Below are 16218 nucleotides of genomic sequence, written 5' to 3' on the forward strand. Positions count from 1 at the left end.
AATACTCCGACTATCAGATTTGCACTTTTGTTTCATTATTTCTTTATGAGTATTTCCATTTTAATAAGAAACGCCTAGAAAATGAATACAATGTAAACATTTCCAACACGTTTTGCCTAAGAACTAAGTGGTCAAAAACTGGGTGTTAAGCTATCGAATTTTCCCGTTTATTTGTACGCTACTCTACTTGATGAGTCACTGTAGTGGAAGATATTGTCAGTAGAATTTCAATATATGGGTAACAATCGTGTTATTTTAGTTACTGTATATTTAATTAAAAATACTTATAAGTCGTTACACACAGAAGAACATCTTCAGACTTCTTTCAATTTTACACGCCATAAGATAAATGTTTCCAGTCTTTCTTTGCTCCTTGTTTTATTGTGCCAGTATGCTGAACCGATGATCCAAGGCTCGCATTCTTGCCGCAGAATCGTACTCTGCATTTTAGAGACACTGTTGTGTTATAGGAGTGACGGTCAAATTACACTTTTCGAGTACATTAGTACAAAAGTTGGTGGTGAGTAGTTCTGATTAGTCACCTTCTCGTAGTCTTTCAGTTTAAAATTAAGGCGAGACCAGATATTCCCATTTTTAGCTTTATGCGAATATTCGAAACACTTTATGCTTCTAATTATTTTTTAACGAAATTCCCATTGAAAAACGGTCCTTGTTAACGAAACTTTCTTAAAACTCAGCTGTGAGATTAGTATTAGTACAGCCTTGAAATCAATTATTAATTATTATTATTTCTTAATTATTTCTTCTTTTGATGAAAAACGGTTAAACTCTGTTTTAATTCGTTGACAGGTTTGAACGAGCCTTTATGCGTTGTCATTAATACAGAAAAAGTGTTTTACACCTCATTTATGTTGCAAAAATTAATACATTTTACAAAAGATTTATTCGTTGGACTCGTGTGGGTGGATGAGAAAGGAAATCCCTCAATACTTCACTGGTAGTGAGCTTGATATCTGGTTGACGTTCAATTATTTTGGGAAAAACGTTGTCTCACTTCTCATATTTCATGATTTCACTAAATTCTCGGAGCTGGTGGCTAGAATTCGATTAATAAGGTTCTTTCTTGTTGTATGGTATCTGTTTCATAGGACTGGTATTAGGCTTTACTGCTGCTCCACCACGTAAAGTCAATTCTGTCTGTTTAATTACGGTATTTTGTATTTTAAAAATGATAATGAGTTTAGTTCGACGAAATAAAACGCACTTGGAAACCAAAACTTTTCGAGGGAAATAACTTGTAAAACTTTTCAGTCATATTGTTTTACTGTTCTATTGAAAACGAAAAATTTCCAAAACTTGTATTTGTAATTGCGTGTGATAAAGAAAAAAAAGAAAGACACAAAGAACACTTTGACGTAAAATTACTGGTAAGCGGTAAAAATCCATGTCTTTGGAGTTTTCATTTAATGAAATCAGGAACTGATTCAAATACGAATATTATACTGTATAAGTAATATTAATGGCTCACAAACAATCATGTAAGAGATTTATCGGTTCAATGTGATGAATAGAGAAGCTACAACTAAATGTTTCCTTGTATTAACCCTAAATTAATTCTCCAGAAATAGAATTACCAAAACCTCTACCAGTATTGTAGACAGTAAAAATAATTGGACTCTTTTTTGGATGGTATTTTTTTCTCCAAGAGTTGGTTTATTCACAAGCATACCTTAAAAATGTTTAAGTCCTGACGAATTGCGAACGATACGTATAAACTTAACATGTATGGATCTTGCTTACATAAACAAACCATGATTTGTTTTATTCTGTAAAAATAACATATGCTCTTCTTAATACAAATGAATATAAAAGTTTCATTTTTCTAGAGGGAAAATTCGTCTTTTGTTTCATAAACTAAGGAATTTCATGAGTTCATGAGAAGCATATCAAGTAATAATGTTTACAGCTTATTACTACATTTATATGTAGTGTATATGTATAATTTTTCTTTTTTTAATATAACTATTAAGGATTAGCTATCGATAACTGCGCGATACATTTAATAAAATGGTTGAAGGATAGTTGAAGGATATACCTTTTTATGATGATAAACTATATGTAAATCAAATAACATATTGTAAAAAATTGGGCCTTTTAACTCCCCTTTACGCCTTCTTACTAGTATTTATTATTACTGCGAAAATAATAAGAAAAGGTAGAGGAGTTAATTTCGGATTGAGCAACAATGGGAAACTTTTGTAGCACGTGAGCTGTTGGCTCTCACCCACCCACCCCTATAAGAGTGGCCGTCGAATCCAGCTATTAGCGTAGTCAAAATGTTACATATCAGTAAGTGCTATTAGCTAATTTCTTTAATTTATTCTTGCAAGCCAAAATTAAGAACGGCTATGCGCAGATAACCTTTGTACAGCTTTGTACGAAATCATAAAATAACCAAACAAAACGGGATTTGGAAGCAATGATAAAATTTTACAGCCTGTGAAGAAATAGTAATAACGCACTTTTGCTCTAAAATTGTAAAGTAATTCCAAACTTCTGCTGTTGTTGAGGAGAAATGTTATTCTCCGCAGTCTATGAATAAGGAGAAATAAAGAAAACTTATGTAGTCTATACCTGGAACATTTATATAATAACTTCTGTACATATTTTGAGAACCATTGCAACTTTTAAATTCCTGTAAGGTGCCTTTCAGCAGACAAGTTACTTTTCTGTTCGTGATTGAGAAGCATATTAGGAAATCTCAGTAAACTGAAGTTCGAAAGTAAAATCAAACTTTTACAGCTAGCAGCTACGAAACGAAAAAGAGATTTGATGTCTTACTGTCTGTTACAGACTAATAAAGATATCTGGTGTGAATATTTAATGTATCTTCAACTTGAATTTAAAAATATGCGTCAAAACAGTGTATAAAAGTATGTTTAATACTTGAATACTGAGAAAATTACTTGAGTGTTAAATCACTGTTTGAAAGCTTTCATAATGAGGCTATAGGGGAATATGACACTATACATAGAACTGTGTATGTGAAATACGTGTAGACAAGGAGCAAAGAGAAATCTCGTATATACGTATGGAATATCAGCAGTTTATAGTTAAGAATTAACAGTGTAATGAATGTAGAAGAAATATATGTGAAGAGTGTTTCATATGTAAAAAGAAAGCTTTATAATATACCAAAAGCTTGAGGTTTTGAAGTAAAAGTGAAGTCTTAGATGTACATACGTGTGTTAAGCTTAAGTCATAATATGAAACCTTATAAGGAGGTATTGCTCTAACGAGAAGTACAGACACGTGCCAACATCATGTTTCTTAAACTAGCAAATATTAAGTGAATTACTTGAAAATAGACTGTAGAAGTAGAAGAAAAAAAATTATCATTATTCGGTTTTAATAAATTTGAATAATGCAGACTATATTAAAGCAGTGTTTAAAACGTCTCACGTTGAGCTCTGGACTCGTTCTATTCTATAGAAATTAGCGATAAAGTCTCTCGTTAGACAAATAAGTATTACAGAAGGTTTCACAAATGACCCATTATTTGCAGGTTAAATAAAAAGAATATAACGAACTACTTAAATCAATTTTTCTTCATTTTCAATTGAACATTTTCATCCGTTTGGTAGAAGAATTATCTCCTTCCTTTCTATTGTTTAGTACTTTTAAACTCCAAAAATGTTGCTTCATTTCGTGAAATTAATTTGATATCTGAGCAAAAAATGTTTTTCGTTTTTATACAGTAAAATATTTTCACTTTTGCCTTCAAACTTCTGTTATTTATCAGCAAAATATTCAACTTACAATATAATTTGTCCCTCGCTGGTACAACGGTAAGTCTACGGATTTGCAACGCTAAGATAAGGGGTTCGATTCCTTTCGGTGGACTCAACAGATAGCCTGATGTGGCTTTGCTATAAGGAAAACACACACACACAATATAATTTATTTATTTTTATAAATGTTATATTAGTAATAATAAACGATGTTTAGATTTTATATTAGTTTTACGGTTTCTAAGTACAGTAATCAATATATATAATAGCAAGTAGTCGAAAAGAGAAAGACTTCGAGTTTTTGCTAAGTCTCATCTATATGTTCACAGTTTTATTTTTGAATAGTTAAAACTATAATAAATATAATTATAAAATAATAAACTAAAAAGTATACCTTATATTTCAAAATAAAAAAATGAAGACTTCGTTTAAAAGAAATTTAAAGAATATTATATTACCTACCAATAAGACAGCAGTAAAGCTGTTAAGATAATACCTGAAAACCAAATCCATAAAATATAATCATTAATATATGGAATATTTTCCTGTTTATATACATGTTATAAAATTACGAATTCGAGAATTTGCTTGAGTTTTTACGATAAAATTTTATTCTGCTTTCACTAATTGGGTAAATCACTGACTGCATTATTATTCTTACATTAAAGTTTTAACCCAAGTTTTAATGTTGCACTAATTTCTTTTATTCTGCTTTCCTATTTCTTTCACGTCATTTTTAGTCTCAAAAATGTTTTTCACCCCTCTTTTACAACTACAGTACGTTTTCTTCACTCCGCATTTACTTTTATAAAAAAAAATCGTTTATTCCACTTTTTTGGTTACAAAGAGAGATCTTTACTTCATTTTCAGTCTTACAGCAAACTAAATATTTAATGCACTCCATTTTCACGTTTAAATTTATTTACCACATTTTTAGTGTTAACAATTATTTGTTATTCTTATTCACGCTTACAGTTTGTTCCCTTCGCTTTCAGTATTACAATAAAATCGATTACCCCTCTTTCGTTTTTACAAAAAAAAATTATTTTACCATATTTCCCTGGTATAGAGAAGTTTCACTACATTTTCAAACCTATACTAAATATCTGTCATCCTCTTTTGATTTTTTATGATAAGCACTTGAACACATTATAAAACAGTATTTTAATGCATTTCTCTTCTTCTTTCTCATAGTGGATTCTTACCTTACTTTCACTCTTGTAACACGTGTTACTTTTTGACTCATACACTGAGTCGTTGTTATTACATGTCCGTTTTGCAGTATATGTTTCAACTTCATTTTAACTTAATCTCTTGATGTAAGTTTCTCACCACATTTTCACTCTCACAATGAGTTATTTCATTTCATGTTTACTCTTACATTAAGTTTTCACTCCAGATTTTGCTATTCGTGCAAGTTCTTGATATTCATTTTATACTCTTTCAGTACCTTTTGCTTAGATCACTTTCACTTTTATAGTAAATATTTTCATTCTCACAGTAAGACATTACTCTAACACTTGTTACTTCTCACTTGTTCAGACAGTAAGTTTGCCACACTACTATAACTTTTACATTAAATTCACCATTTCAATTTCACCCTTAACATAAATATTTTGATTCACCTTTTACTCTTACTATAAGGTTTTAACTCTAATTTCAGTTTCACAGTTTGTTTCGTCTCCTTATTATTTTTACAGAAATTTCCACTTTAAAAACGCATCGCTTATTCCACTTCATGTCTTACAGAAGGTTTTGCACCTTATTCCTAATCCTACAGTTAACTTGTTTACTTTATTCCTTCTGAAAAATGAATTGAAAATAATCTTATAAAAATAAAGCGAGTAAACTATTTTATAAAGATATACGTTTTATATGCATTGCTTAATTTTAAAAGTGTAAAAATGGTCATTTATTAGAATGCATTACTGAATGTAGCAAATAATTTCGTAAAGATAATGGTGGTAAGTTATTTATTTTCTCGTCTGCATAGATATTTATTGGACAATGATGTAATTGGTTTAAAATTATATCCTTTATTTTGTGTGTCTACTTAATTCTTCATTCAACTGCCCGAATTTTTTAAGCTGAATTATTAAGTTAATTAAAAATTTTCTGTAAAAGTAGAACTGGAGTGAACAAAATACGATCAAATACTGTGCAAACATTTTTGTCCTTTCTTTGCTCTTGTTTAAGTTTAATATAATACAGAAAGTACGCGACAAAAAGTCAAATTTACATCGAGTAAACTGTTATGTGTTAAACAATATCGAAAGAAGTATAAACCTTACAATATTTATTTTATTTTACTTTTCTTACATGAAGAAAGACTCGTCAGTATATTTTTAATTTGTTTACGATGTCAGTGCTCTGAAATTTAAAATATATTCATTCTTAGTTATTTTAATAAGCTTTTTTTCTAACTTGAATAAATTAAAGATATGTTGTTTCCAACACGAATTTTAATTTACGACATTATTTAAAATAGAACAACTTGCCTGTGTATGATGGTTTATTTTCAGATAAAATAGTGCTTGCATTTTTTTTCTTTAATAACATAATGGGAACCAACAAAATTTCTTCTATAGACATAGTTTTTATTTTTCTAAATAAAGCTAAAATAAATTTGACTGTTTTTTTTCTTTTATTTTACAATGGAAATATGTATAGCACAATTTTTCGACAATGTTATTCCACCACCCCTTTCTAAAGCACCTTGGTTCTGACCCACCCTGGCATTCACATTTGTCGTGCAGAGAAGCCTTTTCTACAGGGTACACATGTGTTTGTGGTACGAGCGAGCGCAGTAGTAGAAAGGCCACATCAGTGTAATTTGGCGTGTTCCTGGCGGAGAGGGCGTCTTCTGAGGGGGTGCTTTACCTTGACACCGTTTCCATGGAAACGCGTTCTCTGGGTACACGGATTTTCTGCGAAAACGGCCCGCTATCATGCTGGTTAGGGGTCTCCTGGCAACTGGCGTTGCAACGCGTGATTCACTGTTTTGTATTAAACGCGCACACAAAATGAGAATTGACGACAATACCATAAGAAGAATTTCGAGACGTTACGTGGGGAAGCAGTGGTAGTGTTTTTTTTTAAAGTTTCAAGTAGATTTTTTGCACACAAGGGAAGATCGAGTTTAATTCGTTGTTAACAAAAACAAGTGTTCAAGATGAAGTACATTACTGTATGTTAATTCTAACTTATTTAAATTCGTTTTTATACATATTTTGATATAACCAACGAAAAGCCTAAAACATAAGAAAATATTTTCACTACTTAATTAGCGTAGCAGTGTTAATACACTGTTATTTAACAAATGTGTCTTATCTGCACAATCGCGTAACTTTACTAAGTGATTTGTCATTTTTTCATTGCGTAAAAATCACTTAAGTGTTGTGAAATGTAATATGGTTTTAGTGTAATGAACACAAGTAACAAATTCTGATCTCATTAAATGTTTAACTTTCTTACAAAGAAATGAAATTCTAAAATCACACATTATAAACATTTGCAAACTAACATTTAATCAAAGAAAACAACATGCATTAACTATATAACCATTTCTTCTATTTTCATACCGTGTAATATTTTCTAGCACAAACGAAACTAAATTGATTCAGTAAATACAGTAATCCAATAACATAACTTGGTATTAAAGATTTCATTTAATGCATACTCTGTATCTATCAGCGTAGTTTCAAACTGAATCAATAAAATTAGGTTATCAAGTAATAAGCAAACTTAAACTGTTATTTTTGTTTGTTTATCCTTACAGGATTATCTGGTTGAAGTTTCATTTTTTTAGCAATTTTATTATCGATTATTATTTTGGGTTTGATTTCAAGTAATTTTAATTAGAATATTTTGCTTGCACCTTCCGACAGATGGTAGCGCGAGCATTCGTGATGTTTCAAACTATATGCTTTTTTTGTGCAGTTGATATTCAAATAAGTGTGAAAGCAACCTGTAATACAGTATCTTTGTAAGATAACACGTACTGTATTGCAAAATTACTACGTGCTTAGCTTTACGTTCGACGCTACTAAATTAAATACATTATGTGTGTCGTTATTTGAGCTTAGCATTGGTCTTTCACAATTCAATTGTTGACATCATTTTTCGCAAAGAAAAAAAAAGGGGAAAGACAAGTTATTTGTAAGGGCTTGAAAAAAATACTAGTGGTATAATGTAAACACATGTAAGCCTTGCATTACTGCTCTTATAAGGAAATATTGAAATTCACAATGTAATTTCAATCATGAGATTTAGTGATTTTTTATATACTCCTGAAACACAAACACCATCCAGACCATGCAGGATAATAAACATATTTTTATATCATTGCGCATGTTTTGCTATTTTCAGGTTACCATAGCAACTCTAAGAGCTTTTTCGTTTCACTAGTTTTTTGTTTTTTTTGCGGGAAAACTGCTGCATCCTATAGTTAAGCTCGTGGACTTTTGAATATTACAAAAATGATGGAAAAAATGAACACATGCGTTCATCTAATCTTTCAAGATGACATACTGTTGTTTTCTATTCTCCTTTTAAAAAATTTACTGCACATTACAAGTATTTGAGACATGTTGAGGAAAATGTTCTCTGTCACCAATGGAATTGACTAGATTGACTGGAATTACTCGCTTTACAAATATTGCTTATTTTGGTTTACGCCATTTGAGAACTAAAACATGATAGCTGTTTGTACCTTCACTAACTAGGTATATTCATTCCTGTGTAATAAACAGATACAGTCATGTGAAAAAATTAGGACACCCTATGAAAGCCTGTGTATTTTTGTAACATTTTTTGGAGAAATAGATATATAATCTCAATTGTAACAATACTGAGAGATTATAGGAATATAACTAAACAATTTAAACTGAAGAAAAGACTTTTCAAAATCTTATGTAAATGTAATTCTACAAAAATGCATATTCTAACTGAGGAAAAGTTAGGCCACCCTACCCTCTAATAGCTAGTGTTACCCCCTTTGGCTGAAATAACTGCAGTGAGACGCTTCTTGTAACCATCTACCAGTCTCTGACATCGGTTTGTAGAAAGTTTGTCCCACTTCTCAATCCAGAATTCTTTCAGCTGTGAGATGTTTGAGGGGTTTCAAGTCACCCCACAGCATCTCAATAGGATTAAGATCTGGGCTTTGACTCGGCCATTCCAGGACTCGCCATTTCTTAGTTTTCAACCAGTCCTTGGTGGATTTACTGGTATGTTTTGGGTCATTGTCGTGTTGCATGGTCCAGTTCCACTTCAGCTTTAATTTTCGTACAGATGGCCTCACATGATCCTCAAGCACCCTCTGATACACAGTAGAATTCATGGTGGATTCTATGATTGTAAGCTTTTCAGATCCTGCTGCAGCAAAGCAGCCCCAAACCATGACACTTCTACCTCCATGCTTCACAGTTGGTATGAGGTTCTTTTCCTGGAATGCTGTATTTGGTTTCTGCCAAACATGTCCTCTGTTCTTGTGTCCAAATAATTCAATTTTGGACTCATCTGTCCAAATAACATTATTCCAGAAGTCCTGGTCTTTGTCTACATTCTCTCTGGCAAACTTCAGTCTGGCCTTGATGTTTTTCTTAGAGAGCAAAGGTTTCCTCCTTGCACACCTCCCATGCAAGTTAAACTTGTGCAGTCTCTTTCTGATTGTAGAGGCATGCACTTTCACATCAACAGTAGCCAGAGCCTGCTGTAGGTCCCGTGATGACATGTTAGGGTGTTTGGAGACCTCTTTTAGCATCTTGCGCTCTGCTCTCATGGTGAACTTGCTTGGATGACCAGACCTGGGCATGTTGGCAGTTGTTTTGAAAGCCCTCAACTTGTTGACTATTTTCCGGACAGTGGAATGGCTGATTTCAAAATCTTTTGGGATCTTTTTAAATCTCTTACAAGACTCATAAGCTGCTGCAATTTTCTTTCTGAAGGCCTCAGACACCTCATTTGCTCTCACCATGGTGCTCACTCTCACTTCAACAGTCAGGAGCACACCTAACTAAATGTCTGAGGTTTAAATAGGGCAAGCCTCATTCAAAATGCTGAGTAACAATTTTCTAATCATGTGCACTTGGTGTGATACACCTGTGTGTGAGTTGAGCCATTTTAAGTGGGAATAAATGTGGAGATGCCCTAACTTTTTCCTCAGTTAGAATATGCATTTTTGTAAAATTACATTTACAGAAGATCTTGAAAAATCGTTTCTTCAGTTTTAATTGTTTAGTTATATTCTTATAATCTCTCAGTATTGTTGTAATTGAGATTAAATATCTATATATCCAAAAATGTTACAAAATACACAGGTCTTCATAGGGTGTCCTAATTCTTTTACATGTTTGTAGAAAACACTGAATAATTTAGGTATCTATTTAAAAGGATAATGGAAAACTTATGTACCGATTGTCACCAAACTTTACATGTGTTCTTAGTCTCCAACCCTCAGTAAGTGGCATTAGGGAGCTGACATTCAAATCTTGACCCATTTTATAAAACTAGTAATTTGACTTAAAGTTTACTGCGCTTACATCTTTCACCGAAGAAAAAACTAAGAAATTAGAAGAGAGTTTCCATCCAAATGACATAGTAATACAATTAATATGTCGTGTGTTTTAACATAGAAAATTCTTTGCGACATCAGTGTGTTGTTGTATATGATGAAGAATAATATATTTCCATTATATATATTTGCAGCTACTTGTATGTTAAACTGTATAGTATTAAAGACAATTTTTAAAATCTTTTTTGTCAAAAAAAAATCTGTAAAAGTAAATTATCCCAGTAAGATCTATGTTTGTCTTGACTGATTTAGAAACTTTTTGATATTTTCCGGACAATAATGAAAACGGTAAAAGGCTATCTCGGGAGAAGGGTCACCTGAAGAAGCCATGTCCTCTATAAACAAAAATTAATGCAATGAGATCATGTGATCTGGAGAAAAGGATAAGTGGAAGTTACTGGCATGATTAGAAGTACGAGAATAATAGAAAGGGAGCGAAGACAATAATTCTTAGAATAAGATCATACGATCGGGAGAAAAGAACAAAAGGAAATGACTGACGTAAGTTGAAATGCAGGGATAACAGAAAGGGGTCGAAGACAAGATTAATGCAAATAGGTTGAATGACTTGAAGAGAATTCTAACTTATAGTGGCTGAGGCAATCTGTTAAAATAATAATGGTGTTTCGTGATCTGGAGAGAAGGGGTAGCCAGAAGGGGGTGAGAATTTATGAAGTAAAAATATATCCGGAAGGGGCGGGGTTATCTGAAAACAAAAGTAAACGTAACAGGATAATGTTATCAGGAGAAAAATTCGACTGTACGTTACTAAGGGGATGTGAAGAGAGGGGTGTAATCTGGTGACGATGGCAAGAAAGGTGCAAGGATATTTATATGCAAAAATAACAGCAAACAGAAGAGATTTTTTGGAGGCAATTATACAGAAAAACTAACAAGATGATTTGTAGACATAACAGACTTATAGGGAGAAATTATTTTAAGACGAAGTTTATTGGAAGCTTAGAGCAAAGAAGAATAATCGCATATGCGAATTGATCTAAAGGAAGGGATAATTGAAAAGAAAAAACAGAATGAACTATAGACAGAGAAATGGTTTGTGAGAAATTTTTAGAGGCAGTTCAAAAGAAGGGTCACCACTGGGTAAATATAATGGGCTATTTTTCAATGTATCCTTTACAGTCTCTTGGTGTGAGTACTTTAACAACATAATAACTCGTTAACAATAAGAAATACAGTAAACATTTTCAGGGTAAATCCTCTTTCACTCTATTTATCTCTGTAGAGCATTAAAGCATATAAATTTCGATATGAGAGTGAACTAACAAAAATTATAGTGTATTTGTTAGATAAGCAGATGCAGAACCAAACAAATGAGCGTAACTCAACTATTAATACTTAAACATAATTTGTAAACATCTTTATTACCATACCCTCTTAGGATTCATGTTCATGTTACGTATCATCTTCTATTTTGAATAAATTAAATTATAATTTTTTACTACTTTAGCTTGTTTTTCACTTAAACGCTTTTGAAATATTTTGAATAAATCTGTTCAGCAAACATATGTAAAATCTAAAATATAAGGCTTCAAAATACATGCCTCATTTAAGGGATTATGAAGAAATACTTTGAAATTGACATTTTCAATTTTTTTTGTTCATCATCTATGAAGTTTTTATACCTATTGTTCTTACTCCATATTGTTGTTATTTTTCACAGTTTATTTTGTAAATATTTACATAAGAATATAATAAGAGATGTTTTCACAGTAAAACGTAATAAGAAATTAGTACCCTCATTTTGTCATTAATATAACTGCAAGTTTATTTTCTTCATTATTTGTAACAATTGTTAGTATTATAAACGTCTGTTTTGTTAAAATATTCACCTTGTGTTTGCACATCAAACAACACTAATTTATTTCAATCTTTATGAATAATTCATATTGCCATTTGTAAAAAGAATTTTAAAAATTAAATATGCATAGCAAATGTTTACATCTTACCCCTGTTTGGGTTCAATTACTAATGTCCTATACTTTTAAGATTACTTAACATATATATATATATATATATATTACACATACATTTATATATGCATTTGTTGGGTAATATTGAACCTTCTGTAGATGTGAATCACAGTTTTAGCAGTGTTTTGTGTTACTGTAGCTCAACAGTAAGTTTGAATACTTAGGACGCTAAAATTTCTGTTTAGATCCCTGTGATGGACACTTTTGTAATTTGTACTATTTCAAATATCAGCGGTCATTTATCTCACTAGAGATTATTAGCTATCCAATAGGTTTGAGTATACTTATTTATCTTCTAGAAGCAGTACTGAAGGAAAATCCTTTTTCCACCATGTAGTAATCCCTAATCCCACTGCCACTGCCAGCAGTGCGAACTTCATGTAGACAGCTATACTTGTTAGACAAAGTGTTGTAATCTCTACATAGAAATACAAAGTGTTATAATCTCTACATAGAAATACAAATTGTTGGTATCGATATATTTGGGAAAGTGTTTTAATCCATAAGTTCATACATTCTTAGATAAATAGAATAAAAATATTATGACGCGTTAAAAGCTAGTGAACTTACACTTTCAAGCGCTTTACTAGTAATGCTTAGACAACACAAATATTGGTGTCTCGAGAATTTCACCAAAAATGAAACTGAAAATTTTTAATGCCACAATTAAAATCTCATAAGTTGACATTTGATTATCATGCAATGACACATTTTATGTCTAAAGTCGGGGTTTAAGAAACATATGCATAGTAATTTTCATGTAATTAAACAATATTTGGTGTCTTGATACATAATTACATTTTGTGAATAATTGTTATATTATTTAGAAAAATATGTTGCTCTTAACTTTAACAGCAAGTGGAAGCCAGCATTGAGTGTGCGAGTACTACAGAAGCCCCATCTAACGGAAATGTAGGAAATCAAAATAAGACGGGAGACGGCCATGATGGTGAGTAGAAGATACTTTAAATATGTGTTGTATAAATACAATATATATATAAATGTATATTAAATTACAGAGTGACTCTTTATTAAACATGTAATATACTGTAATATAAATATTCAGGTGATCTGTGTAATGAAAACAATAAAAAATATTGTAAATCTATTCACACTATATTTCATTTTTTGACGATGAGAAACCCCCTTGTAGTAAAAATGTATTCTCAGAACCAAAAATCGTTGAAAAAATTATACGCACACACCTAGATCGACAACACAGTCAACAACAAACAAACAATAATAAATTCTAAGAAGCAAGAAACTACAAAAACCTTACACTGCTGAATATCATATATTCTCGATATCAGCGAAAAAATAACCAATATTTGGAAAAACTTATCACGGAACACAACATTCCAGTAAACACCAAATTTATTCAAAAACCAGGTACAAAACTAAAGTCCATATTATGTAAAAATTACACTGACAAACACAACACCAACATTATTTACAAAATACAATACAACAGCTGCTACGACTTCTATATTGGAAAAACAAGGAGAAAAAGGGAAACCAGGTTCAAAGAACACAAAAACCACTTTCACACGTGCTTTAAACACTGTAAATCAAATAAACACTACATAACCATAGAAAACGCCTAGATACTAAGTAGGTGTACAATCCCGTACCCGTTTACACTCTCATTTCTAAGACATTTGCCTGGCAATGGTCAGTTGCAAACTCTCTTTGTTAACCTGAAGATGACGTAAGAAGGTCGAAACGTTGTCATGTACTTTACTTTAATTAACGTTTTAATACCCGTACCAGACGTCTTGAGAATACATATTTCAATTTATATGTCGTGATAATATACAAAGACACAGTTGTTATAAATATAAGCATGCTCTGTTTAATTCACGAGTTGTGTTAATATATAAATTACATAAAACCTGTTGTAGGCCTATTCATACGGACTATTTAATTCGCGTGTTGTGAAATAAATAATGAACAGGGATATGTAAATATGTTCAGGAATTTATTAAGTTTACATATTGTAATAGTACATAAAATATTAATAGCATACAAATTTCTGTTGTAGATATATTTAAAGGATTTTTAATTCACGTTTTGCGACTATATAAATAAAAAGAAACTGTTACAGATCTGCTAAAAAAAAGATCTATTAAACGAACGAGTTATGGTAATATTTAAATATTTAAACAAAGAAATTCATGGAGGATCTTTTTTTTCGGACATCTTGCGTGTCTCGAAAATGCGCCAAAACATAATATTTTAAGCAAGATTCCGGAAGTAAAAACCTTTCCGATTATGACCTTGTGCGAACTATGTCTTTCGAACAGGTGACTTCCAGATCTATTCAGGAGATCTGTTAAATGCGGATATTGCAATAATATATAAACTATATGACGCTTGGGTGACATATTTGATTTTGTTGGGATTGTATACAAACAGCATCGAAATTATTGTAAAAGCATTAAAATGATCAGTTTAATACCATTGATACTTATATAGCTGCGGAGAGACATATTGTTTTCTATTTTTTCTTCTTCGTCTAAAAACTTTTCAATTGATCACCGTTCTTTCATTTCTGTGCAGACTGACTTAAAACATGGTGTGGACATTGTATGGTTATACCTTGGCCGAATGCGCCTATGCCTTTGCTCATTTTTTTATTCACTCCTTTTTGTGAATCTTATCGTATGAAAGGTCAAACAAAATAAACATGTACATTTTACGTTTCCGTGTTGCCATATGTAGCAAGTAAGATTAAACTTCGCGCAAATATAAATTTCCACGTGCCCAACACATTGACGTAGAAAACAAAATACATTTGCCCATTTTGAGTCTTTTAAGGTGGCTAGAACTCACAAAAAATATAATTTTGAAGTTCTTTTATCAATTTTTTACCTTATTTTGACCAATTTATGTGGGATATGGTACAAAGATACTTTTTTACAGGTTCCACACATTGACAAACATAAATTACAGAAGTGGGTATTTTTAATTAATTGTAGGATATGAAGATGCCACAAAAAACAATTTTAGAACTTTCAACAACACTGCTTAATTTTGGCCAATTTACATGGGATTTAACATGCAGATATTTTACTTTTTATTTCAGGTCCCATGATTTGAGGTGAAGATATTTTACCCCCCCCCCCAGTGGCACAGTGGTATGTCTGCGAACTCACACTCTTAAAAATCGGGTTTTGATACCTGTGGTGAGCAAAAAACATACAGCCCATTGTTTAGTTTTGTGGTTACTACTAAACAAACAAGCAAAACGACATTTTACATTTTATTACATGTTCCATTCATACATATAAAAAATGTGAGATATTCCCATTTTTAGGGGCTCGGTATGGCCAGGTGGATTAAGGCGTTCGACTCGTAATCTGAGGGTCGCGGGTTCGAATCTCAGTCGCACCAAACATGCTCGCCCTTTCTGCCGTGGGGTGTTATAATGTGACGGTCAATCCCACTATTCGTTGGTAAAAGAGTAGCCCAAGAGTTGGCGATGGGTGGTGATGACTAACTGCCTTCCCTCTAGTCTTACACTGCTAAGTTAGGGACGGCTAGCACAGATAGCCCTTGTGTAGCTTTGCGCAAAATTCCAAAAGAAAAACAAACAGGAACAAAGGCGAAAGTATGATCCACGCCAAGTCGGTGACAAACTTTATTATGAAAGGAGAACGAAAATATCACCCATGCTAAATTATTAAAAACTTTACTACTTAAAAAATAACAGATGTTTTGTCCAAACCAAATCAGAGATAATATTGTTCTAACATCTTTTTATTGCTATTTTTTATGTAACTAAACACTTGACACAAATACTGAACGATGAAAAACATGAAAGTCCGAGAACGAAGAATGCATACATTCCATTAGAAACTACGCCTTCGAACAAAGGCCTTCTTCTCCACAAATTAACAAT

General features: G+C 31.9%; 1 protein-coding gene across 4 annotated transcripts in view; it reads left to right on the forward strand.

Annotated features, from left to right (window-relative positions):
* Positions 1 to 16218, forward strand: part of LOC143229356 (nucleolar protein 4-like) — a 107924-nt gene that overhangs the window by 59489 nt on the left and 32217 nt on the right. For all 4 annotated transcript variants that reach the window (XM_076461576.1, XM_076461575.1, XM_076461577.1 and 1 more), the window contains exon 4: positions 13173 to 13266. In XM_076461576.1, coding sequence (XP_076317691.1) covers positions 13173 to 13266 — 94 coding nt within the window. The remainder of the gene's footprint in view (positions 1 to 13172; positions 13267 to 16218) is intronic.

This window comes from Tachypleus tridentatus, chromosome 10 (genome assembly GCF_004210375.1).
Source record: "Tachypleus tridentatus isolate NWPU-2018 chromosome 10, ASM421037v1, whole genome shotgun sequence".
Classification (NCBI taxonomy): Eukaryota; Metazoa; Arthropoda; class Merostomata; order Xiphosura; family Limulidae; genus Tachypleus; species Tachypleus tridentatus.